A 27,163-nucleotide genomic window follows, 5' to 3' on the forward strand; every position below is an offset into this window, starting at 1 on the left:
AGGCCTCCCTTGCTCTTAATAAACGCAGAGAATGTACTGCCACTCTGGTACATGATGGTTGTAGATTGTTCTTCAAATTATACCCCTGGACAAGGTACAAAGTATCAAAAAAATAAAAAAATTAAGTAATGCAGATAAGCCTTGTTACTGTACAGATCCAACCTGTAGGAGAAAACTGAATGCCTGCCTAGAGTAGAAAGAAGCAAAATTATTGGGGGACAAAGGAAAGAAGAAGAAGAAAGCCTTTGTCTTTGGCTCTTTTCACTAGCTCCTTTGGATGAAAGCACCAGGAAGGAGTTTCTTTGTAACTACAGTATAGGCAAGGATGCTGCCCCACTCAAGTTTTCTCTAACTTGAGCCCTGAAGTTATCTACTAAACGTTTCTGATGACACGTTCTTAAGATCATTTAACATATGCTACCCCTTAACACATTGTAATAACCTGTAATCAAGACAGTTTAAAACTTAGGATAGGTTTCCCCCCCCTACACACACATTTTCACTTTCTATTCAGATCTTCCATGCTGATGACTATAATCTGTTTTAGTGATGCTCTGAGTACAGAACCAGGAGGTGGTAGTTAGATTAATTAACCTGGAATAAAGAGTGTGATCTTGTGATGTGCAGTAGGACACAATTTGGCTCTCATGTTGCTGCAAACGAGGGGGAGTAAAAAAGTATTTTAAAAATTGATCAAAATATTACTTAGGTTGAAAAGGGTATAGCTGTCTGATTTGGATAAGTGTGCAAGGGGTCAAATTCATGCCTATCTGATACAGATAGTCATGTTAAGATTCGCACACTCAGTCATGTACAAGGAAGGGAATTCCTTGGAAGATGGCTGATCCTCAGGAGAGATTATACTGTGTTATGAAGAATCAAGTAAAGCAGAATTCTCCTCTAACCTCCTGCAGTTAACTGAGCTGTTTGTATAGGACTGATTTTCCTGATGCCTGAAATTACATCCATGTCATATTATTTTATACATAAAATGCGTACTCTCTCTCTCTGAAAAAAACATTTAAAATGATCAGCAGAAATAAAGAGCTGACTTTTATGCAAAACATCTCTATTAGTTGTGATTCCTAGGTTGGGTTTTCCACATTATTATAGATATTTCTATTTCAGAAAAGCCACCATGCTCATTTTAAACTCATGGTGTGTGTGTGTGTGTGTGTGTGTGTGTGTGTGTGTGTGTGTGTTAATTAAAGCCATATTATTATAGGTTATGCTTTTCTGCATTTGTCACGAAAGAAAATTATGCATCTGGATGCTTTTATGGCATCAGCAAATTGTCTCAAAGCAGCCACAGCGTCTCCAACTTACAGAAAAGTAGTATTTGATTATGTTATGGCACACTGAACAGAAGAGAAATGTTATTCGCTGTCTTTTGTGAGTACAGCTTGTGGTGCTTTCTCTTTGAGTCCAAATTCCCTGTGCTTTCATACATCATCACATCTGTTTTTCCTTGCAACATTGCAAGTAACAGCTGGACCACAATGAACCTCCTCCATAGATGTGGGAATGTTTATATTTAGCTGCCAATGACTAAAGTCCTTCGGCTTTCACTAGCCAGTCACAGTTTGCATTGTTGTTGCCTGCTTATTTTCCTTCTCTCTTTATTTCTTGACATGCACCTCTCCACCCTCGCCCACACTCATGCAAAGTGCATTGAAATATTAGCCAGGTTAGAAGTTCATTGGGAAATTACACTAAGAATGTGCTTTGAGAAGCCACATAGAGAGATCGTTTCCTCAGAGAGCTTTGCTTTTGTTATAATGCACCAGTTTAATCATTTAAAAGGAAAAAGTCTGAGGCTGCAATCTTGCAACCAAATATTCCAGCTTAATCCCATTTGATTTAACCTGGATTTATTTGAAGATAGATTGCTTTAGGACTGCTGCAGCACTGAAGTAAGTAGAAAATGTTAACCCTTTCTATAAATCCACATTTATGCAGCATAATTCAAAATGCAGACCTTCCTTAAAAGTTAGCTAGATTTCTCCCTATTAAACAACTGTTTCCTTGCATACACTTCTGTGCAACAGGAAAAAGTTTTCTTTTTATAGCTATTATAGAGAGACTTCCATATACAGCTCTGGTGTTCCAGCAATCTGTTAACTTTTCAGCTAAGATTCCAAACCAAGCTATAGAATATATAAAAGTGATTTCTTGAGGACCTCCAATATTTAAAAACAGAAAATAATGTCAAAATAAGATTTGTCTGTATAAAAAAATATATATTAAAACCTAACAAGGAAAAAAAATTGGCCACACCACACTATAAGGTTAAAAAGAAAATAGTATAATAAAGGAAATACAAAGGCTTTGGCATGGTTTTTACAATCAACAATGGTTAATTTTGATATGTCGTTGTGAACAACTTCAAAACACTTAAGTTTAAAACTCTTGCAAGCACTTTTAATTGATTAGGAATGAATTTTAGATGCACAAAAATGATTGGACTGTGAACAGTAGTACAACTTCAGCTAAGAACAATTAACTTTTGCTGACCAAAAAAGAAACGTTTGATGCATGAAAATGTGTATAAAACATCTATAGAATATTCTTGTCAAATATAAATGAAATTAACTTTATTATAGAAATCATTCTGGGAGATTTCTAGGGAAGACAAATACTTACATTTTGACATAAAACAAATTGTATTATATCGAAGACACAATCTATCCTTTTCCTATCAAACTTTTCTTCTTTGAAGTTCTCTCTTGATCCTTCGTTTGCACATAAGCATCATCTGTTAATAACCTTTGGAAATCCCAACAGATATTTTTCTTACAGAAATCTAATGCCGTATTGTTCCAGGTTGAATTATATGCAATGGAATGATACAAACTTGGAGCATCAGTCTGAAATCTATGAACAGATTGGTAGAAGTATTCGATATAGCTTGATAAAACTCTTAATTCGTGGCAAAGCTTGTTGATCATGGCTTCCGTTTTTAAAAATAAAATAAAAAACACAACTTCATGACCAACACAAAAGCAAACATCCATTCAGTCTACATTGTTCTTTTTTCATTATAACATACAAATGCCCATTTACAAATAATACATCAAAATGAATAAAAGTTTGGATACCAAAATGAAGATTTGTTCCAACTGATATAATGCCTTCATGTATACAAAGGTCCATGTTAAAGTCTTTCTCCATGTGTTATGTCGTAGGGCACAGTTGCAGTACAGACGTACTCTGAAAGCCATTCTTCTTTTAGAAAACACAGCCAAACCTCCAACTGTTGTCCATAGAGCCATTTACAAAATCAACACATGGTTTACTGTAATCTTGGCCAATATTGAGACATATCAGGTTCACTGCCGGGAACTTGAACAGGAACTGACACTCCAGGGGAAATAAGACCTTAAAAGAAAAAGAAGAAAAATTTTGTAGAAACAAACACACATATATTCAGCTTCTCTGTGTCCCCTATTAAAAGAGGGCTTTCTTCTAAAGCTTCCAGAGCTCTGTTAAAGAAGTCAATAATATCTTTCCCCGTTTGATCATTTCCTAATTTTAGGAAATCAGTTGACCTAGCCATCTGCAAGCATATTAGAAAATACTTTTTGGCCCCACAGTTAAATGTCCAGTCAGTCTGCTCTAACATTTTCAAATTGTAATGGGATGCAGTATTTTATTTTTATGTTCAAACTTTATCTAGAAGTGCTGAGAGGGGGAAAGATATAAACTGGAAGGAAGAAACAAAACGATGTTCTGTTCATCATTCCTTCCTTCCTTCAAGTGCAGCCCCCCAAAACAAGTCAGGAATGGCTTCCCTATTTTATACAGGAAGAGTCAAGCCACTATGTTTAAGCAACTGCTACTAGGACTGGGTTTTTAACAGGTAACTAACAATCACATTTGGATAGAAAATTAGCAATAACTTTCTGAATAAATTGTTGCGATCAGACTGGCAGGAGAAACAACTCCTTTAAATTCCTTTTGACAAAGAAACAAAGGGATGCTTACCTGTAGAAGTTGCGCCAGAGGCGCCCATTGGCTGGCTGTTCATATGTGTCTGCATGTGAGGAGGGGTATATGTATCATAACTCCTCCCATTTACTGACGGACTTGTGGGCAGCATGCAAGAGTAAGAGGAAGTCTGGCTGGGTACCGGGGGCTGAAAGAACAAAGCAAGGTTTGTGAATTTCAGCAGCATCATATAGCCATTGTTTCCTTGTAGGGACAGTAGATAGACTCTACACACAAAGAAGTTAAACATTCATATTTAGTGCCTTGTTCCACAGAGTGCTCAGCTTTCACGGTTCCCGCCCCCAAAAGAGGGCAAATGATTCCACATCTATATTCCATGGCATGCAGAGAGCAGGCCCTTCCACTATTAATGTCTTAATTATTATATTCATATAGGGGCTACTTTCTTTGAACACTTCACTTCCCCAGATTTGAGCACTTTCAGATCTGTCACTGGGTTGGGGAGTGGAGAGTGGAGCGTGCTTGCTCAGAAGCATTAACTGTGAATTGGGCTATGTTTTTGTTTATATTGGAATGCAAGTTAAGAGCACTGAGGGAAAAAAAGCATCTCTCAGAAGTGCCAATCCTATTGATTTTCTCAAATTCAGTAGGAATCATCTATCTTCTTGTTGGTAGCAGGAAATTGGATCAGCTTACCAAACTATAAGCCTTACAGTGAACACCAAAACAAAAACATTTTCTCTCTGGGTCTTGTCCACAACCTTCCCACAAGTTGGTCTACTATTTGGTAATCACTGGTGCAGAATATAAATGAGGGCGTGCATGAAAGCCACATCACTGAAGACAAATATTGCTTATAAGAACTGATATCACTCTCAGTTTTTTGCAATGTAATGGTTTAGCTCTTACATCCCAGTCCAATTTCTGAATCAGAGGATATGTTAGACTTCAAGGTGACAAACCAGTTTAAACCCATGAGGAATAGCAACTAAATATTTTATCTTAGTCGGGTTATGGATTGGCCTGGTTTTCTAGTTGTTTACCTATATTTATTCAGAACAGCATGGATATAGAAGCAGCAGATATAATACAACAGGCCCATGGGTAACCTTAATAATATACAATCCACTAATTTATACCTGTATTTATCCCCAAACTGATTGTCATTTGGATTGAGTTATTTGGGGGGGGGGGAGAGGCTGCTAAAAGTAATTAGGTTCCTAATTCCCATTACTATTCCCTGTGATTTGGATATTTTACTTTCTAATCTCTCTTAACTCTCTGTCTTTCCTTTGAAAGTACTGCTGTTACATTTTTGTGGGTATTAGGTTACAGTTGCACCCTGGCTATCTGTGTAAAAGTGCTGCTGCTTCTTCGGCAATCCACATACAACAGAAATAACAATTGCCTTTATTTTAGGAATATTGTTTTGCTTGCACAACAGCTGTCAGGTTCTTAAAGGACAGTATTTTGAAACATTCTGTATTTATCTTTTATCCAGAATTTATCTTTCATATATTATCTTTGGATTACTTTAGAACTCTTATCAAGCATGCTCAGATTCCCACTCCCAATAATTCTAGGTTCAATTAACAAAGAGTTCCCAACCCAAAATGCAACTCTGGTCCAAAATACAATTCAGGTGCACATGCCAATTAAATAACCAACATAAACCCCTTCCCAACATTTACTCATGACTATGTATTAATATACTAGCTTCAGTTCTAAATTCAAGAGGCATGCCATACATACATACTGTATTTACTGCAAATGTATTTGTATTTGATTGATTGTGGGGGTGGGGGTCATAAAGATCATAGCAACCTATTCCATTATGGTCAATTCTACTATGATCTGATTTCTCCAAGCTCCAGCCTGAAATAGCTGTACCAGTCAATGCTTCATGAAAAGCCATGGAAAACCTATAGCTTCTGTATCTTCCTATGAGCTCCATCGCATGTGCACAATAATGATTGGGGACCCTAGCATTGTATCCCCCCCCCCACTCAGCCAGCTAGTTATCCACCTGCTTACAAGCATGAGGTTTGGCAGCTCTGTTCACTTTAACACAGCTATTTAGAACTGCAGGTGCTGTTCACATCCTCCTCTCCCCCTTGGGTATTTCTAGGGTGCCAATAGCCACAGTGTCTCATCAGCCAAGGTGTAATCCTGCTAGCATTTTAATAAGCCTTTTCTCCTCACCAATGCTATACTAATGAGTTTCTCTGGTTGGGTACATTTTTTTCCTTAAACAGATTCTGAAACTTTTGCTTTATGAATTCAAATCCATGAGCGCCAATTAACTCACTACACATATTTTTCACAATTTTATCAAGTCCTTTATTTCTCTTTTCCAGTCCAGATGATCACATTCCAGGTTTGGAAAGCTCTTCCCAGTTATTGTGTACCTAACTACCATGTTCCATTGCAACAGTCCTTTTATGCTGGCTCATTCTACAACTTTTAGATCAATGGGTTGTATGCTGCCCTCCTATTCATGGAAGGCTCTTTCATCCAGTGGAGGTTTCCATGAATGGAAAGAAGGGGGAAGATGGTTTTTGCAAATTCCCCTTTTCTCCCGCAGTCCCCAGCACTATCTTCCATGAGGGTACTCAACCATTTTAGGGCAAATCAGAGAAAAGGGGGATATCACAATCTCTCCCCCCCTTCCATTCACAAAAATATCTGTTGGATCAGAGTGCCTTTCTTGAACAAATCAGGCACTTTAGAAGCTCTGATTCAGTTTAAATCACATGTACCCTACTGGAAAAACTAGTCATAGACCCCAAGTCTAAACATATTAGCCTTCATTCAGAAAATGTTTGCTGTACTTTTGTTCTATGGAAATCAATCAAGCAATGTATAACATTTTCTTACGATATAGCATGCATATTCAAAGAGATCCACAACATTTATACACAATGCATCAGCCGCATGTCAAGAACTCTCAAACAGTTTGAAATCAGTGAGACAATTAATCACAACTGACTGAAATACCATGGGGCTTAAGCACAATCAACTCTAACTGGATCAGGACCAACCACCATGATTCAATATAGATTTAATGCATGTTTCATTCTGCACAAGACTGTATCCTTTAGGTGGCATTTAGGTCTATTGATTGCCTTGTAAAGTATACAAGGTCAGGGTGTCAGTTGTATACCCCAATGGGCAAACTCCCATTAATTACCTGGATGTTCCTAATACACCCTTTGGTGATAATTTTCCTATTGCTCTGGGAATTTTGCCTCTTTGAAATCAGAATATTATGCAACTTGTATATTTACCAGGAGTGGAATACCCAAGAATATTGACAAATTTGCCTTTTAGTTGACTCATAGCCTATTAAATTGAGTTCCTAAGAGATCTTAGGTATGGTCCCATTCTTTTAATTAATGTTAATCAATTACAAATTAAATTATTCTGGATTAACCACTGTCACATTTTTCTACAGTAAAACATAAGAGTGTGGTGGATCAGACGAATGGCCCATCTGATTCAGTAACCTGTTATCTCAGTAGCCAATGTATATCAATGGTCATGGACACCATTTAGAATCATGCTGTAGTCAAAAGCAAGTCTTCTTTAAAAAATGTGGGGGACTCTAATAGTGAGTTAATAAACAAGGTTAGCGGCCATTAGAGGGTGTCTAAACTGTCCTTGAACACTACTATTGTGAATTAGAAGCAGGTTCCAGCCCTGCTTCCACACAGCAAAAAGTTAGCTGTGGATAGGGTTAATGCTAAGACTCCCAACTCTGGAGAAACTCAGAGCAACGCCACTTAGCCAACAACCTCCTGCCATCTTGCCCAATGTTCAATTCAGTTTAGATATTGTAAATTGGGTTTGAAAATCCCCATGTCACACTAATACAGGACTTTTTTAAAAAAAATAATAATTGCATATGGCAGTACCAAAGGAACAGTGCTAAAATATTATTATTGGTCATTCTTTTTATTTACTTATTCTGGCCTTCACTCCCAAGCATTACAGTTTTCCCTTGGTTTATTCTCACAAAGGTCCCTGGGATAGTGATTTGTCCAAGGCCACCCTGTGAGCTTCATGCTGAATAGGATTTTGAACCATGTCTAAATACTATCCACCAGTGGTGCTGTCAAGGTATGGCTTTGGGGAGAAAGTGCAAGGCACCAGTCATCAAAATGACTAGGAGGACCCACCAAAAATGCCATAGGGCTGACTTACCACACGTTGAAATAATGCACATTACCATATGGAGGTGAGAGGTAGGGGAGGGAGAGAGAGAGAGAGAGAGACACAATTTCTTCTAAAACTACCTATCTCACACAACTACTATCCACAACAACAATTCAGTGGCTTCTACAGGATAGTCTTGCCCATACAAAAGGAACAGAGTGGCAAACATAAGAAATCACTGAATTTAAGCATCCCTGTGAAATCTCAGAAGGACCAGATTAAACTATTGATGTTTTACTCAGGAGTAACCTGATTGAAATAAAAAGGAGAAAACTATGCAGCATAGAAGCAAACTCATAGGGGCCGAGGCCCCTTCACCCTCCTCTCCAATAAAATATTTGAGGAGGTCGGCCCCCTGGAAGTTGATAGGCATTGGTATTCAAATGGTGTCTGTCCACCAAGTCTTGTGGTCGATTATGCAGGGCAGGGCTTACTTGTCCCCCCCCCCCATATTTTATTCAAGTTGGTACCCCTGCTTTAGAGTAGCCAGTTTGGAGGCTGCTGCCTTGCTCCTTCCAGGTTTTCATACCCAAGAGCACTTTACTCTGATTAATTGTTCTCAAAATACCCTTTAGCTCTCTGTCAGAATCAAGGTGGTTAAACCTTGGCAAAAATGATGTCCCAGGGCCTGTTTGTGGATCAAGTGGAACTTCTGGCCGGCATTGTAGACTGCTAGCATAGAGCCATGCCCTGAGAGCTACTCCACGTTAATTAGCCCAAGGAGGAAATCTTGATGAGTGGCTCAAGCACCTGCATTAGGCTAATCAGTCTCAAGGAGGTTCCATGTTGACTTACAGATTTGAAGACTTCATAATGGTGTGAAAACAGAAATCCCCTTGACCTTTGACAACCTCCTCTTTTGGCCTGGAATTGGCATTCTCCACCCCAGCCATTGAATGGGCAAGACTCTGCCCAGCTCAGAGAGAGAACGAGAAAGTGGGGGAGAAAGAAAGAAAGAAAGAGAGCATATTAGTGGATTATACTTACTTGCATAGGCAGGTTGTTAGCCATTGTGAAGCTAGGCATGGGTGGCAAAGCACTGTATGTGTTTGTTAGCGCGGTGTCTGTTCTGCCCAGCATTGAACCTGATGTGAAAGAGGAAACTATAATAGAATAGATAGATAGACAGGATGGACGTATTAGTTTACGCTTCAATCAGATGACTGTATTACTGTACAGAGCGTTCTGTTCTATTGCCCCAAATGGGTGACTGACTGATCAATACATTTCTGAAAGCACATTACCAGGTGTTGTGGGTTGCGGGATTGGTTGGTAGACACTTGTGCTAAAACTACTGCTGATGGGAATGTGGCTGGGGGTGTTGCTGGCTTGTCTTCTCTGATTCCTTAGCTTCTCTTCCCGTCTCCATTTTGCCCTCCTGTTGGAAAACCACACCTGCAAAACGCAAGAGCCTTTCTGTTAGCACTTTGAAAAAGTTCCTTGTCCTATCACGCATCATTCAGAGCAGAAGACCCAGCTACTTCTCTAGAGCTACTCATGGGAAGCCTCTATAAAGACAGAGCCTCACTGCAACCATTTTTCATATCTATCTATTATCTACTTAACAAAATGACTGGGGAATAAACATGGAACCACTGATCTACAAAGTCATCTGCATGCGTGACTGGCTTCCCACAGGGCAGATTGGATGCACATCTACTACACACCTGCACACCTGGGTTTTTGTTAGGGGGGCAGGCCTTTTGTTGGGGGGCAGAACCTCAGTTTGCTATGTATTTTTATTGTTTTTTATTGATTGGGGGCAGCTGCCCCTCCCTTGTGCCCATGCTGGCACATATATAGCTATCTAGGCAAGATCCAGATGGAACAACAAGCACTGCTTGGGACTTTCCTGTCCTCATGCATGGGAAGGGCTGCAGCCCAGTAGGAGAGCATCTAGCTTGGAATGCAGAAGGTCCTATGTTCAATCTCTGGCATTGGAGGGATTGGAGAGGCCCCTGCCTGATAGAGGGCTGCAATGCACACAACACTGAGCCAGATGGACCAGTGGGCTGACTCAGGATAAGACAGGTTCATATGTTCCTATCAGGCTGCAGATGGACAGCTTTGTTGGAGACTACATATTTCCCCCTGAAAACATCAGTGTCCCCCTTTACAGGGTGATAGGAGGGGAGGGGAGGAAAGAAAACATTACATAGTCACTTGAGTACCTGTATTCTTGCTTCAGGCAAGTCTATTTTGGCAGCTAGTCTCTCTCTGGCAAACACATCAGGATAGTGAGTTCTCTCGAATTCTGGTAGAAAGGAAACTTGGCGGAGTTAGTTTTAAAAACAGGTCTCAGAAAGGACGGCAGCTTCCTGCTTTCAGCTGTCTATGTTTGAGTGCACTTTATGCTTTCAATCTTTTATGAGGAATATTTCCACCAAAGTGCTCCTATGATTTTTATTCCTTTCCTTTAAGAAGAGGGAGATGTCATTGTTCAATGTTCACACACACATATACATTCTCTCACCCTGCTAGATAAATATGTGATTAATACCAGACTATGCAATTATAGGAGTAGATTGTTAAGAAGGAATTGACCAGAGTTCCTCTGTGTTTGGATGTATTTAGAGCAGCCAATGCATAAAAAATGAGGGCCTCCTTTTCCTGTGCTAACATTTGAACATGAGTAAGTTAATACGTGATCATCTAATCGGATTTCAAGCAAAGCGTTTGAAATCTGGGCCCGGAATCGGAGGTGCATCAAAAGAAGCAGAAGGACAACTGTCCTCTGGGGCAACTGGTGATGCCAGGACAGGAACTGCAGTCTCAGTATCCTGAAAGCTGCCCTTCAAGCATATAATGTAACCTGAGAGAAGGGTGAGGTTGGCTGCAGTCGGAAGTCTTATCACCATGACTCAGCCAATATGCGCTGCCCAAACTGCGGCACTGTGGAGCAGGTGGGTTGTCAGTTTTGAATGCTGTCCTTATCATGTCACCTCCAAGCATTTAAAAGATGCCTTTGGTAGGAAAACCATGTGAGATCCTCGTCAATGTCCATCAAAGAATTTCTTTGGAACTTGTTAGGATGGCCCAGAAGAGAACAGAGGATGTGAAGCCCTTCCGTAGTTTTGACTCGGGCACATGCAACATACCTTTCTCAAGCGCTTCGATTTGTTCTTGGGTGAAGGAGGTCCGATTTCTTTGCAGCTTCCTTTTCAGCTGAAGCCTCATCTGGGCTTCGTCTGAATCTTCTCCATTGGAACTGATGGAGTTGGTGTTTTCTCCCCCTCCTTCTTGTTGCGGACAACCATCTGCAACAGAATGAGGAGGCCATCCTGAGAAAGACCAAGCTGGACCGCTATGTTCTAGCACAAAAAGTCAGCCGTGACCAAGGACATATCTTCTTAACCTTGCCCAAGCTACAACCACCCATCAGCTTACTTGAGGGTGAGATGAGGCCTCGTGATAAAAGCCTCTTATTGGTCAAGTTGTTTCTCAGTTAAACCAAACATATTTGAGGTCAACGTATGCCCAGACCCAAAACATGCTGCCACCTCATAGTTCTGCAGTACATGTATCTCATTGAAGTTACATGAAACTTCCTTGCATATAATCAGCTTGATCCAACTTCTGCTGTGGGACATGGAGCTGTTATACCCAAAGGAGGTGCACAAAGTTGGCATCTAAACAAAAGGCAGAGGGGAATCTGCACTTCCAGGCTCTGAGTGTGCATGGCAACATTTGTGGAGTTTCAGACTGAGATTGGTGTAATAGGAATTGGGGATCAGAAGCCCCGGTACTCTATTCTAAATGGTTTGCGGACTAGAGTATGAGGCTTAAGCCTTTGGTCCATACTGAAATAGATGGACTACTGTGGGACTGGTGATATAAGGACAAACAATGCCTTATTTAAAAGGTTTATCAGTCTTGAAATCTTGGGTGGGATAGTGACTGAAGAAAAAGGTCACCTCCCTCCCACTTGCAATACAGAGTTGTTCAAAGGAATATGGAACAAAACACAAATTAGTATGTAACAATGGGGGACATATATCATGTTCAAATAAAGAATATTCAGTTTATATAAATAACAACATATTCCCACTGTATGAACTAAAGATTAATAATACATTTTATTTCTATTAATAAAAGACATCACTTCTCCCTCCCATACAAATACAACAACCCAATAAATTATTTCAAGTGGAGATGGCTGTAACTTTTTGAAAATGCCCTGCAAAAGATCCCCTCTGTATGGAATTTATTTACCTATTGCTGCACTTAAAATAGTGATGTTCAGTATTTCAGATTATCTATAATCAGTAATTCCTATCTAATCAATTAGATGTTGATAGGTTTGCAGAAAATGCTATTAAGAAACCAAACCAAGCTTGTAATCTTTTTTAAAAAATATTTATCTAGTTTTGATTTGAATTCTGCACAGTCAATTTCATTTTAAAGGTTGTGAATTTAGAAGTGCCTGCATTGTTCTGCAGTTTTATTCAACTATTGTATGAGTGTGCATTGCCTTGACACCTATTACAGAGCACAGCTGTAATTATATCATCACCAAGAACAGGCTATAATTGCTGAAAATGGAATTTTATATTTAGATAAAAGGACTGTCCATTCTTTGTAATGTGTTGCACCAGAGAAAAGTAAGATTTCTTTAAAAATTTTAACATGTAATTTTAAAAAGAAATAGTAGCGAGTTCGCTAAGTAGCTAAATATGCTATTCTGCAGCTGAGCGCCTGGCATATCATTTAAGTGGTACATTTTTAATTAGGGCATTTCCAACACTTTTAATGTAATTTCTATCATTAAACAAGAGAAAGTTTTATTGTTTTCACATTGCTGCTGGAGGTAAAGATATGCTCGTGGTCTAGCTGTCTTTCAAAGTGTCTGCAGACACTGAGGGAAAAGGGAAAGGAGGGGGGGAGAAGGGTGTTTTACAAAAGGAATGGACATTTCTGTAGAGGCAAAGGAGAAGTTGTCAGTAAATTAACTCTCCCTTTCCTTTCAGAGAATAATTTGAAGCGTTTTGATGTTGCTAAATGAAAAATAGAAGAAGGGGTTCTTTTGATTCTAACACTCTGGACTAGGAAGGAAGAGAGGGAGAAAAGTTATGCTACCAAAAAAAATCAGCCAGCAGTTTTCTCTCTCTCCTAAGCCTGGAAAAAATATATATATTTGTGGGAAATCAACTTTAAAGTAATATCGTTTATAATCGGCTCACAATGGGGCCCAGCCTTCAAAGCCTCAAGAGAATTGTGACAGGATCTGGTAGGGATCTTTTCAAACACTTTGAAATGTTTTTAAACCCCAACTTTCTCCCCCATTTAAACAGTTGGATTCATCTCCAGTGGTCACCATATGGGCGTTTGGAGATCTATTGAGATGACCACCAACACTTGAATAGCGAGGGGGCTGCTTTTCACCAGGACACAATGCCCGCAGAGTAAGGGAAACTATTAAACTCTTGGGGCAAGGAGGAGGGTTGGCAAACTTTCGTGGGCAGAATTTTGAGGACACAATCAGGCAGGCCCAACAAAAGGATTCTCTTGAGGCGTGCAGCGGCCCACATTGTATCACAAGGATCCCAGTCAACAGACTTTTCAGTGAAGTATGTTAACCTTTAGGCACTACTATCATTAATCACTGTCCCCTGGGCTGGGCTACTCAATGCTATTTAGGATTTTTAAAAAACTTTCTATAGGAGCTGAGGAAGAAAGAAAGAACACCCCTAAACTGGTGAATAGGCCAGTTCCATACACTGAGCCTGTTTACTCAACACCAGGAAGGGGGAAAAGAGGTGGGGGTTAGAGGAGAGAACTACTTAGCTAAGATTAGAGAAGCTTCAACTAGCAGAGGAGGGTCCAGGACAAGGGCCCTGTTTTTATTTACTAGCTAGAGTTGGTGGCTGGCTTTTTAAGTTAAGGGCACTGCTAGGAGCCTCTTCCAAGAGTCCTCCGTGTTGGAGAAAGGCAGCCCACTCAGATCTTCAGCCCTAATTACTTCTGCCTTTTCTCAGCAAGGCTGATGGACTCTGAGCCCTACATTACACCTTGCACGCAGGTTGAGGAGATACTTGAGCGCAACCCAGGCAAACACTGGTCGCCTTAGTCAATGATGCACTGTGAAATTGACTGGGGCCCCAATCCTTTCCTGGATTTAAAGGAAGGGGCACTGTGGACCGTTCAAAACTGAAGCCAATGTGCTTATTTGTAATTAAAAGCACTTCGGAGGAGAGTGCTTGGGTTCACCGGGATTTGCATCGGGTACTTCAGCCCAAGATGAATTCCCTGCTCTGAAACTGCGCGTTACGCGGGCGAGATCCAGTCAGGAGGCGCATTTGCTGCGCGGACTTTAGCCGAGGGTCACAAATGCCTACGTGGTCGGGGGGAATTCCTTCCGTGAGATTCAACCTGAACTCATGGGATAAAATGGCCTGAAATCCAAACGCTGCAGCTTATAACCCGTTTTGGAATCAGGCTGTCCAATGCAAGAGAAGCGCTGAGCTCATCTTAACAGACAGCTCAGCGGCACTTAATTCGGAGCAGCCGTTCGCAGGATCGCGGTGCACCAGTTCCCCGGTCAAATCGCATTTCTGGCCACCTGGCTGAAAAGATGGTTGAGTTTCAACCGTTTTGTCCCATTGATATCTTATATAAACGAAAATTAAAATGAAATAAAGAAACTCCAACGGTTTGTGCGTAGCACGTATATAACCAAACCAAACCTGCAAGCGGCAACAAAGTCCCTGTGACCCAGAAGGAATAACCTTCGGTATAATAGGGACATTTTGGGTGGGTGGGAATTGGCTACTTTGTAGTTGTGGTCGAAGAGAGTGCTCCAAAAACACGCAACACTTTCGGATCTTTCCAACTCCATTCCTTACTGCTGCGCCCTCCCTCGAAGATGGTGCCAGCGCTGGGCAAAAGCCCAAATCTGCCCTGTTTTCGGCGCGCGCCTTTGGAGGCTGCGTGCGGATGGGTCTGTGCGGGTGCGCAAGAAATTTTCGTCTGCTGCGACTTGCGGCTTGATTCCCCCAGCCCAGCTGCTCTCCGGGGAGGCGGTTTGGGATCCTAAGGGCCTGCGTGGAGTCATTTTTCAGCTCCTTTTTCATCGCTTGGCCAAGGCAGTTTTGGAGAAATGGCAGGAGCCGTTAAAACTAAAGGAACCAGATTCAATCCACGAAAAGCAGGGATAATTCTCTCCTCCTGCAAGGCGAAAATGGCCCCAAAGCAGGATTTGTTTTCTTTTTCCAGGTTAAGGGGGATTTAAAAGCAAAAAAAAGGAAGCAACCTCAACCCATTCTCCAGCCAGCCTCCGCTTCTAATGACCCGCAAAGCCCCATGGCTATCAATGGGAGGGTCCCCATTAACTTCAACAGAATGACGGCTGCACCCGAAATGAAGAGCTCTTCGTTTTCTTTAAGGAGCACTTATGGCAACTTTTTCGCTTGTCTTCATTCTGCTGTTTTAAGGCCCTTTTCTCTCCCCGCCCCCCCCCCGCCCCTCAAAACGGTGTCTAAACAGACTATTTTAAGTTTTGCTTTGGAAAGACAGATATATGTGTGCGTGCGTGTTTGTTTTTAAGGAAAAAGAAATGCCAGACAATTAAGATATCTTTCTTTCTTTTAAAATGAGACTTGAAAAAAAGAAGAAGCCTATAAAGGAATGAACTCAATAGCCCGTTCCACCTTCTAGACCTAATCCGTAAGAAAAAGCGAGTGAATATGCTGTCGCTATTATCCTATAGCTAGACCATCTGACGCTGGGTATAGGATTTGTTTTCCAGGAAAGGGGGAAAAACGGGGGGGGGGGATAAAAGACGCTGGGAAATAAAATCATTCCTTAGTTTCTTAGTGTCTTAATCAGTGAGGCGGAAAACTAGCAGAGAGGGGGAAAAGAAAGAAAGATAGCAAACCGATTGCGGCACCTTTCAGCTGTGGAGCTGGGATCAAAACATTGTAGCATCTGTTGAAAGAGAAAGTGTCTAAATCCTATAGAAGGCTTTAGTCTTATAAGGAGGGGCGAGAGGAGGCGGAGGGGGGGGGAGATAAGAAACAGTGTCTCAGTGATCCCTAAAACCGCTAAATCACTGGAGAATTTCTCCCGGATAGAGATGTCTCTTTTTGTTCTGTCAGCCCTCATGTATCCATTATTTTATTCACTGCTGCATGGCGTTTATCAGATTGAGACCATATTTGTCCCCCTCTGAGACCTAACCTTGCCTTATGCTTTTGGAGTAATGGACTCTTAAAATCCAGGAACACAGAGGCAGCCCGGCGAGGGGGGGCACCCGAGTCCCCCGCATGAATATTCCAGGGCAGAGGCATTTTATTAATTTTAATTTAGTGGTGCAAAGGCTTTAAGTGCGCGTCTCTCTCTCCTCTTCTCTTCCCCCCCCCCCGCCCCAGCGCCTCAGCCAAGGCCTCTACGCCCCTCCCCCGCTTTCCTCGTCCACATTTTTTTGAGGTTGACTCAGGGCCAAGAATATAGTAGCAGGCCCCCATCCGCAAGCTTTATTCCCATTCATTTGTTTTAACTATATGGCAACTGGTGATTAATGGGGGTCTTTGAAACCCTGGCACCCAGATCCTATACACGTTGGCTGGAAGAAGAAGAAGAAGAAGAAGAAGAAGAAGAAGAAGATCAGTGGGCCTTACTTCCATGTAAATGTGCTTTAGGGAGAGCAGTTGAATACGCTCTGGGGGAAACGATCCAGCCACAGTTAAGCACTTTTAAGATTGTAGTCCCATGGGCGTTTAATGGGAAGCTGGACTCATTGTCTAAAACGGGGCTTTTCTTCTGAGTAAACCTCTTACCAGCAGATCTCACTGGTGTAAATAGGATGGATTGATCCGCGCGCTCCCATTAAAACCGGTGGGATTTACAAGGGCTTAACTACAGTGGCTGAATCCTGCCCCTCGTCTCCCTCCACGGGCCCTAGCCAAATACTGCCTGAAATCCAGCTCAAAAACCGAAAACAAAATTCTGTGGATCCAGCGCTCCTGTCTGGAGAATTTAGAGAGCAAACCCACGCCCTGTCCCGCACCGGTTAATCTTTAACCCCAAGGATCTCCTCAGTTTTTCTGCGGGGGAAGGTGTGTGCTTCGGTTTAAAATTTAAATTTTTAAGGATGAGGGTGGGGGCTGCTGTTTCAGGAAACTATAGAGGAATAAGACAACGCGTCTTTTCCGAAAGGGCTTCACGCCCAGTTCCCAATGATTCTGCGACAGATCTTACTTATTTTCAAAACAACAACAACAACAACAATATATGGGAAGGGAGAGAATCCCAATTTTAAAATAACTAAATACGCGCCTGGCAATGAAATGTACCCTCGGTTCAGCTATTACAGCCACGGACTTCAAGCAACCTGTTATCTCACGGCAAACACGCACGCACCAACCCGGGTGGGTGGGTGTGGAGGAAGAAATATTGAGCCCAACAAACTGAGGGTGAGATATCAAAATTGGACCTTTCGACACCCAGAGAGAGAGTTTCTTGACTCCCGCCCGCCCCCGCCCCCGTTTACCCTTGGTGGGGCTGCATATGTTCCTACACTCTGGTTTATGACAATGATCGGCTTTGGTATAATATCCGATATAACATTCAAATAATTTCCCAGCTTCTTGTGATCAGGCTCTCTTCTTCCCTCTCTGATGAGATCTGAAGTATCTGGAACCCTATTAATTGCCAACGAACTCTCTCACTGACTCTCTCACACACTTCGACGATCTGTAGCCTATACATATGATCTATTTAAATAATCCTCTTATTTGGGGTTGTGACTTGTAGGTTGCGAGTCAGGGCGAGCTAATCTGCGCCAATGTGCTCACTCTGATCCTGACAGCAAGTCCGATCCATCTTAGAAGGGCTAAGGTTGCTACTCTAGAACATAGGAAGTCAGAGAAGCCAGTGTTAGGTGGCTTTAAGCGGTGTTGCCTAAAGGTTGGGATGCAAGTTCCATTGGAGCCATTCTTAGCATCGGGCTGTTTAGGGCCCTAGCCTGAGGGCCGGATCCTTACATCAGCAATCTTAAAACCGAATCCGCAGAAATCCTGTGGATTGCAGTTCAACGTGTTTCCCAGCAAGGATGCTGAGTTTTGCAGCTAACTAGACCCTGACTTGGGACTTTGTAAATCATTTTGATCTTCTTCCGGGCAAATGCGCTCAGGATCGTGGCACTGTCAGCCTGAGATTAGACGTCGTGGAGAGTTAACATACAACCAGGAAAATTCCCCGTGCAAGACCCTCGACGAGCCTGGGGCTGCCCTGCCTCTCTTCCTTATTAATTTCAATCCAGGGTGGATCGTGCCCGAGGCCGTGGACCGCCATAGCCAAAAAACGAGCCGGGATGCCAGTGTTGAGAACCTTCTAGCTTTAAGAGTCCGAGTTATACACACAAAGAAAAAAGAAAGGCGGATTTAGCCTTTCTGATATTCAGGACTGATTTGAATCGGTTGGAATCCGAATTCTTCCATTGCCCTGCAGGAACTGTGAGTGAATCTTTGCGCCTGGGACCATCTATAGAGGTCTATAGAGGCATGCAGCTTACAGTTCAGGTAAGGGGAAGGCGATTCCTTCATATCGCTGTTACTCAGATCAGCTGAACAGCTGGCTTTAGGCGCCGTTCAACAACCACCCCCTGCCTACCCTCTGTCCGCATTCCGAAGCGAAGCTCAGGCGCAGCTTCCTCACGCCGCCATCCTCAACGGAAGGGCCCTTCCTCGCTTTGCTTCGCGTGTCCCTCTCCTTACTCCAGAACTTGACAGCTCTAAGGAATTGGAAAGACCTGGGTGCTGCTTTAGAGTCCCAGAGGCCGATGTCCTGTTCTGGAATAAGCCACTAAAAGTCCGGTGGCACTTTGAAAGACTAATACGTTTCATGGCCTCCGTGACTCAGAGCAAGTCCCAGGGCAACTGATGCCACCACAAACAGCCTTGAAGGTACCACAAGGCTCTTCTTGACTGTGGGCTTGTTTTTCGCTCCTTACACCACATGGACGCCACTCTCCCTTTGGAAGAGGTCGGCAATATGTGGTCTTAAAGACCTGGGTGCCGGATCAGGTCTCCCTAACCCTTCCTTCCCTCCCAGGGGAGCGCCTACCCAGCCACTCAGAGCACCAGTCTGAAAAAAGGATGGTTCATTGAAATTAGTGGAACTCAATTCCAACTAAGTGTGGTTAGCTGGGACTGAAGTGTCAAAGGTGCTAACCGGCGGGTGGGGGTGGGGTGGGGGTCTCAGTGAGCAGGCTGGCTCTCCGTCATCCTCCAGCCCCACGGCATTCTTCCTCTCCAATGGGAGATCTGAGAGTTGGGGCGGTAATAGGATGCCCCGAAGCTCTTGTCTTTCCAGGGTCCCTCCTAGACTGCTCCCTTCTCTTAAAACTGACATGTCTAATTGGCAAGCGGAGCCATATCGTGTCCAGAGGTCTCCTGTGGAACATTTCTACAGCTGTCTCCTTCAACTAGACGCTTATTCATGTCGCCTTAATGAGAAACAAAACGATCTCTAATGAGCAATTACATAGCGACAGAATTGTTCCCATAACAAATTCTTGCGTGTGACAGAAACATCCTTTGTACCAGATATTCCGCATATTGTTACTGATTTCTTTCTTTTCTCTCTCTCTCGCTTTTTCTCGTATCTTAACCTCCTTTTCGGGATGGAAAGAAAAAATCAGGTTGTTGGGGAGACACCTCTCCCGAGAGACTGACCAGAGCCAGAGAAAGGTCTCGTGGCCCACCGAGAGGCCGCCTTGGCAAACAAAAACAAACCCGTCGCGATTATTACAGCATCTCCAGGAGCGAAGGAGCGCAACCCGCCCCGGAGCCTCCGCATTAACCTCTCGCCATTCCCTACAACAAACACCTATTAATCTTCCGCGTAAACAGGGACCCACATTGGCCAAGTGGGAGCACGTCTAGCTGAGGAGCGAAGGCGCCCCTGGATCGGGAGCAGGCGGGTCACCGAAAACCTATCCAGAACCAGCTCCAGCCTGGAGCGTGACCTTTTCAGTGACTGCACGCACGCACGCAACCTGGAGGAAAATCCAGCCGACCCACTTCTCCTCTGCTTTTCCCGCAAAGGCTATGACGTTTGTCCTACCTTCCTAATTCCCTCTACTACCCTTGCAAGCAAAGAAAAGACACGCCGAGATGGAAACCAACCAGCTAACCAGAGCTGGAAGAAGCCAGCTTCTCTTGCTTCCTCGTCCATCTTTCTAGGTGCTTCCTCCACAGAGTTTCAAAATTTGTCAATTACCCTGAAAGCGCAATCGGATACAAGGGTGTTTTCCTCGCAATCCGTCAGCGCTTGGCGTGGTTGTTGGTCTGGTTTGTAAACCAAAGCCCATTTTTAATCATGTGCGCGTGTGCTTATAGGGCGTTTTCCGATCCAATGTGTGTCCGAAAGAAAGGGTAGGGTTGAGGGCTGCCCAAAAGATCCGGTTTAAAATAAAGCTGCTGCCTTTCAAACGCCTCTCCGACCTGTTGCCCCCTGAGCATTCACACGACACCCAGCCACCCCACCCCACCCCACCCTGACCATCTCGAGATACAGGAGGAGGAGGAGATTGCGGCGGAGGTGGAGCCACGAGGCAGACCAGCGTGTCGAGCTTTACCACTTTGGACTTTGATGGGTCATTAGAAAAATCGGATTGATCAGGGTGGGGTGGGGGGAGGGAGAGGAGGGAGAAGAGGAGGAGGAGGCTTGCTCTTTCTGGCTCTTCTGCTTACCTTGCGTTGGCTGTCCTGGCACGGAGGTCCCCGGGTACCACCCCGGCCTCGTGCCCCACGTCCCGGTCTGCCCGTTCAGCATCCTTAGCTTGTCATACATTCCATCTGCCCCCATCTGTTGCTTTTCGCTAGCCAGGTTGCGGAGGACTCTGTTGATCGAAGATACCTGAAAAGGAAGCGACATTCAACGCGATGGTAGCAAGGAGAGGAGCCGCTTTGGAAACAAAGCGGCGACAACAGCAGGAGCAACCCCCCCACACCCACACCCGCTGACCACAGATCTCTAGAACCACTGGGACGTTGCTGTCAGTCCCAGAGGATGTGTGTGTGTGTGTGTGTGTTGTGTGTGTGTAAGAGGACTTAAAAAAAGAAAACCCAGCCCCCAAATTTATTTACAAAGAAACCATTCCCACCGATTTCAATGGGAGTCGCTTCCAAACAGGCCACCGATCGAAGCCATCGCGACCCTTTTGCTCCAGCGCAGCCCCGCTGACTGCAGCAGGACTACTCTGTAGCAAATGGGCTGTGAGAATGGCAGCCGGCTCGCGTGTTCAGCAGGGCAAGCGAGGCGGGAGATGAGAGGGCTGCGGTCGCCCTGGAAAGCCAGGACGCGTCCCCTGCAATACGCGGGGTTCTCTCGCTAGCCAACGCGTTTAGAGCAGCAATCCTCTGAAAACTATTTAGGGACTTAAGCAGGTTGTGCTCAGCAGAGTTCCTTCTTCGGGAAAACTGCACCTTATGGAAAACGCACAACCCGGGCAGAAATGCCCTGCGTTTTTCAACCTAGAAATAAATCCCCCCACTGCATTGCTTTGCACATTCATAATTCGCTCGAGGAGAGGTCCCAGTTGGTCCCACCACCCTGGGGCGGGGTATTTAGCCTCCAAAAGCCACCTTGGTTTTCGGAGCCCTGTTAGCTCATAAGCCAAGGATGAGTCCTGAGCAATTTTTAAGGGCACCCATAAGTTATTCGTGCCAAATGTTGCCCTTACCCAAGGGCGGGGGAGAGAGAAATTGCGGGGAGAGGGGCTCCTTCGTGCTAGAAGATCAAAGAGAAGGGGGAGTTAGCGACAGGTCTCCTGCTATTGTTCTAGGTCAGAGAGAGAGAAAGGATTTATTGATGAACTTACGCTGGGTATATTATCGTTGGTACAGACCCCCTCCGATAGTAATCTGTCTCGGATCTCCCAAGCAAAGATGGAGGGGCACTCCCGTTTATACTGTGCTATTTTGCTTACAACTTCTGGAGTCGCTACTCTCGGTTTGCTACCTCCGATTGCCCGCGGTCGGATGGAGCCAGTTTCGTAATACCTCCCCAGAATTTTACTCACACAGCCATTCGACACCTGCATCAGGGAAGCGGACAGAAAATCACATTATTAATAATTTCAAGACAAAAATAAAATTGTTTAAGTATGCATTAAACAATGACAAGCTTACGTTTTGATTGTCCAGCACTTGGACTTTTGCATCTGCATGGGTCTATAACACAAAAATATACCTTAAATGGTATGAGAACTTACTTAGAGAGGTTTTTCTTTTCTTTTTCTTTCTTTTTCTTTTAAAAAATATTACATTTGTGGCCCTACACGCTACAAAGGTGATATTTTTAATTTTTTTTTATTTAAAACCCACTTTGAAGGGGGAGGGGGATAAAAACTGGAGAAAAATGTCAGATATTGGAAGGAATGTTAATATAGACATCATCAGCTCAGTTTCCAAAATACTCAGATTTCGGGAAGAGGGAAGGATTGGGTAGGTGTGGGTGGATTATAAAACGGGAATGATACTGTATCCCTAAGCCAAATCCCTGGCCAAATCGTTTTCTCATGAGCTTCTAGGGATAAACAGGCAGCAATTTCAAAAGAAACCAGCGTTGCTTATTGCTTATTCATATATACATATATATATATATACATACATACATAAATTTGCATGCAGAAACTTTCAGTTACATGGAGGGGGAAGCAGACAGTTTAACACCCCCCCTGACCTGCACACGCTTGCTTGGAAAGAAGTCCCTTAACCAATCGGTGGGCTCTGCCTTCCAAAGAAGCGTCCTTAGGATCGGGCGCATTGCATCGGTCAGGTTACTCCAGCCAACTAATATTCGCCAATAGAATACAGGCGTACATATGGAAATAAGACATATCAGGTTGTCAAGCAGCCATTGACTTAAGGAAAAAATAGATAGCTCTATCCCCGTGGTTTTGAGAAGCAGATTGATGGCGATTTAATTTTTTAAAGAATCCTTCTCTCTGCCCCTCCCCCCGCCCCAAATAGGCTGGAGAGGGAAGGTTGCAGCTACAGAATAATACCCTTCCCTCGCCCACCCACCCCCAGGATAGGCTGTGTCCGGTTTTTTGGTTTTTGTTTTGTTTTGCTTTGGTTTGTTCCTTCCTTCCCCAAGCCAGGCTGGCGTAGGGTTGCTGGAGCTGGGAAGGCGAGGCGCATTTTCACCTGCAGGATTCGGGAGATGTCACACGGCCGAGCCCCGCTGTGGGCGAGTTCCACGATTTTCTGTCGGGTTGAATCTGGCAGCGGCCGACCGTTGACAAACACGCCGCCGAGCTGGTTGACGCCGCTGTGACCTGCGTGGTGGGGGGAGGAAAACAAGGACAATGGAAGCCTCGGCTACCTGAGCTGGAGAAGGACGACCTGGGGCGCCCCAGCTCCCTCCTCCCCGGTCAGGTTGCTGCTGCTGCTGCTGAGACAGAGTGGGGGAGGGGAGGGGAAAGGGGTCGGGATGGGGGGGGGGTCGGTGGGGAACAGCGAGATCAACAACCAAACAACCCAAATCAGGAGCTTTTCTGGTTCTGCTTTGGAGTTGGTCAAGAGAAAAGCCCCACTTAGCGCGGGCACAGGCGAGCCAGACCTATGGCTGTGGATCTCAGGTATGAAGACTGTACACACACACACACACACACACACACACAAAAGATGCACACACCTTCCTAGGCAAACTCACTGCAGCCAAATAGCCACCGATACTCCAACAACCATCTATTTTACCAGTTGCAAAGCACGTTCTATATAGGAAAGTCATTCATTCATAGATAGATAGATAGATAGATAGATAGATAGATAGATAGATAGATAGATATAGATATACATATGATCATCAAAGGAAAATTCCACCACCACAAAGACTTTCTCCCCTTTGAACTGGTCTCCTTCCCTTCCCCCCCCCCCAATCCTCCGCCATCCCCCCTTCTAAGCTCGACGCTGACTCCTCTCTAAGGCTCCATTCACGGTCCCAGCTCTGCCTCTCAAGCCCAGAAGAGCAACATTTGGTTACACACTTTCACTCAGAGACATCCTTTCAGCAGCCTTGGCACCAGCCGGCGAGTGAAGGGCACACAGCCGACTGTGGGGGAAAGGGGGTGGCTGGCGGTGGGGTGAAGGAAAAACCGTCCCCTCTCTCTTCCATGGGGCGGCGGGAGGTGGAAGATGCCTTTCGAGACCCAGCAGCGCGTGGACCCAACGCAGCCTGGAGCCCATCCACAGAAAGTCCACCTCGCCCGCCCGCCCCACCACAAAAAGCACAAAACCTGCCTGGATCAGAAACTGGCTAAACCAAAAACAGGCGCCTCCTGCCCTCCATCACTCTTAGCCCCCTAAATGCCACCAAGATCCCCACACCCCAAATTCCTCGTCTGGAAAAGAAGGCGAGGGAAAAGGGAATTGTTGCTATTATTTTAAAAGGAAAATAAACCGGAGGGGTCTGTTCTGAGCTTTGCGACAGTCCCTAAGCATCCTCCTAGCTACAGCTCACTTGGCCAAAAGCAGCGCGAATGGATTTCTTAAAAAAAAAAAAAAAAAAAAAGGCTCGAAAATAATTCCCCAACCTGCAGCTTGAGGCTTTGGAGGCAAAAGGCTCCCTGGAGAAGATCTGGGCTCTCGCTCTCTCTCTCTCCCTCTCTGTGTGTCTCTCTCTGTTCTGCTCTCCTCCTCTCTTTGGAGCCTCCTGCTAAATTGACTCCAGGAGCCTCGGCTTCTTAGCAATAAATAAGCTCCAAATATAGAAGAGGGGGAAAATATGATGAGTCTCTCTGACATTTGTCTTTAAAATAAAACTAGCTGCACGTCAAGTTTGAGCTTAATTTCTGGAAATAGGCGGAAGTCGCCCCGGATCATGCATGGAAGGCTAATTGAAAAGATCAGTTGGAGCACTTGTGGCAGACGTGTCACTTTATGACAGTGCTCCGCTTTTGAAAATTGCATCGTCACGACAAACAGGAGCATGATAAAAACGACCCTTTCTGTCCGGATTTGGGTATCACTCCGACGAGATTGAACTCTACTCGTTTCCCCTTCGAGGGGAAGCGACTTTTTAAGGTAGCCACGGGGCCAGTGCGGACACAACCGAGGGGGCGCGCTGCCTCCTCGATAGATCCGAAGTGACATGCGGTTTGGAGAGCGATGGAGGGAAGGGAGGGTGAAGGAGGAGGGGAGGGGTGCGGGGGAAAGAGAGAGAGAGCGTAAAAGCCACTAGAGAACCGACCAACGTGTGCGGTTTAAGAAATATAGGGGGGGCACAAGGCACAGATCCTCTTTTTCTCTCTCTGCGTCTTGGATGGACCTGCTCATCTCTCTCCCCACCCCCCAACTATGTGAAGAAGGGGAGGGAGCTTCCATCCCCGGGTCGGGGAGGTGGGGCGTCAAATGCCCCCCTTTTAATCCTCCCAATCACCACTCCTAGGTTAGGTGGTTCTGGACACATTCCCCTTCCCCACCCCACCCAACTCCCTGTTTCTTCCCCTTACCTTCACCCTCCCTCTCCATTGCCCTGGATTGTTGTGGAATCTGGGTTGCTCTCCTCTCCAGTCTCTCAGGGACCCGATCCAGCCTCGGCAAGCCCTTATAAGAGACCCATTGTTTTTCAGAGGGGTGGTGGGGCGGGGGGGGGTGTTTCAGAGAGATGAGCACGTGCTTCATTCTCTCTCACGGAAACAAATGGGACTCCCAATCCCGTGGCTGTGATGTTTCCTTGGGGCCTGGGGATGCACGGAGCAAGATCTTCCTCTCCCTCTTTCACTCCCACACACGCATGGGGCTGTGGACAAGAGGCCCTTTGCCCGCAGCCCCGCCAGAAATGTATCTCTGCGCGCGGCCCAACGAGGAATGCCAAACTCCCAAGTTGCGCGTAAAAAGGTTAAGCCTTAATCAATGCCTTAATTTCCCTGGAGAGGGGAGGCAGTTCGAGCCCAGTGGCAACGATTAAGCGCCTCGCCTTTCTGGGGCTAGGCTTCTAATAGGAAAGCATATGGTGTCAATTTGGAGCCCCGGCACCACATACACCCAGGAGTTGTTCGCACAAAGCCTGCAGAGCCGGCGGGGACCTTTGCGCAAAACCCGGGCTTCACCCGGACGGGATCTCCTGGCTCCACTCCTCCAAGGGCTGAAGGGGAGGGGGAGGAAAAAGCGAGCGCCAAGGGCCGGCATCGAGGCATCTTCTGGACCTCCGAAGAACGCTTTGGGATGAGCTGTGCCTCAAGGCCAAGGGCCCCGGCTAGGAGAGAGGAGGGCTCGGCCTCCATGCCTTTCTCCCTGCTCCACCCTGACCGCGTCTCTTTCTGATCAGCGCTAAGGCTTAGCAAGCCGTCGGTTTAAGAGAGATCCCAGGAGAAGGAAGCAACAGAATAAATACAGGCCTTCCCGGCCGGAAAAGTTTATCATCACGCTGCCACGGTCCGCCACGGGGAATCGCCCGAAAGAATCCCAACACACAGGGCAATTTAAAGGCGCACTCGATCCCCACAATTCGGTTTGTATGCTTAGAAATGCGTCCACCCCACGCCCTTCTCCCACAGTCCAGGAGCTGAGACCTTCCTGCAAAGACCCCCAAGCCCTTCCTAGGAGGAAATCGAGTGGGGCCTCGGAAAGCCGAAGCCAGCAGCTCCACAGCGAACCGCCTTTGGCTAGGGAATCCCCGCCAAGGATTTCAACGCGACTGGCGGCCAAAGGGAGACGAAGAAGGGCCGCCGCCATGAAGACCCGGCCCCGCTTACTCGGAAGAAAGTCCTGCCAGAGTTCAGTAGGGCCAACTCCCAAGTAAAGAGAGTGGCAGCTAAAGAAATCCTGATAATCCCGGATCCTGCACGAAAGGCCAGAATTAAAGCCCAGGCCGAGTCAACTAAACTCTGAAGTACCTTAGCTTTAGGAAGAAATACTTGGCCGGCTTTTGACTTCAAAGGCAGCATCTTTAAACATGACAGCAACTCGCTAAGGAGCTCAACATTATCTCACGGAAGGGGCATTTTCTGGGCAACCAGGCCCTATTCCATCCATCCAAAGCTATGCACTTT

At 45.0% G+C, this 27,163-nt stretch overlaps 1 protein-coding gene across 14 annotated transcripts in view; it reads right to left on the bottom strand.

The window, feature by feature from the left end:
- Positions 1–2,306: 2,306 nt before the first annotated feature.
- Positions 2,307–27,163, bottom strand: part of PAX6 (paired box 6) — a 42,796-nt gene continuing 17,939 nt past the window's right edge. For 7 of the 14 annotated variants that reach the window (XM_081880046.1, XM_081880053.1, XM_081880055.1 and 4 more), the window contains 10 exons: positions 23,316–23,446; positions 22,296–22,337; positions 21,986–22,201; positions 20,856–21,021; positions 11,262–11,420; positions 10,335–10,417; positions 9,408–9,558; positions 9,151–9,266; positions 3,985–4,135; positions 2,314–3,378 (listed from right to left, as the gene is read on the bottom strand). In XM_081880046.1, coding sequence (XP_081736172.1) covers positions 3,293–3,378; positions 3,985–4,135; positions 9,151–9,266; positions 9,408–9,558; positions 10,335–10,417; positions 11,262–11,420; positions 20,856–21,021; positions 21,986–22,201; positions 22,296–22,337; positions 23,316–23,446 — 1,301 coding nt within the window. In that variant the 3' untranslated portion in view covers positions 2,314–3,292. Of the gene's footprint in view, positions 3,379–3,984; positions 4,136–9,150; positions 9,267–9,407; positions 9,559–10,334; positions 10,418–11,261; positions 11,421–20,855; positions 21,022–21,985; positions 22,202–22,295; positions 22,338–23,315; positions 23,447–24,703; positions 25,270–27,163 lie in introns of those variants that run through there. The other 7 variants (XM_081880050.1, XM_081880044.1, XM_081880047.1 and 4 more) reach the window with 7 other exon arrangements.

This window comes from Podarcis erhardii (assembly GCF_964252035.2).
Source record: "Podarcis erhardii genome assembly, chromosome: 1".
Taxonomy (NCBI): domain Eukaryota; kingdom Metazoa; phylum Chordata; class Lepidosauria; order Squamata; family Lacertidae; genus Podarcis; species Podarcis erhardii.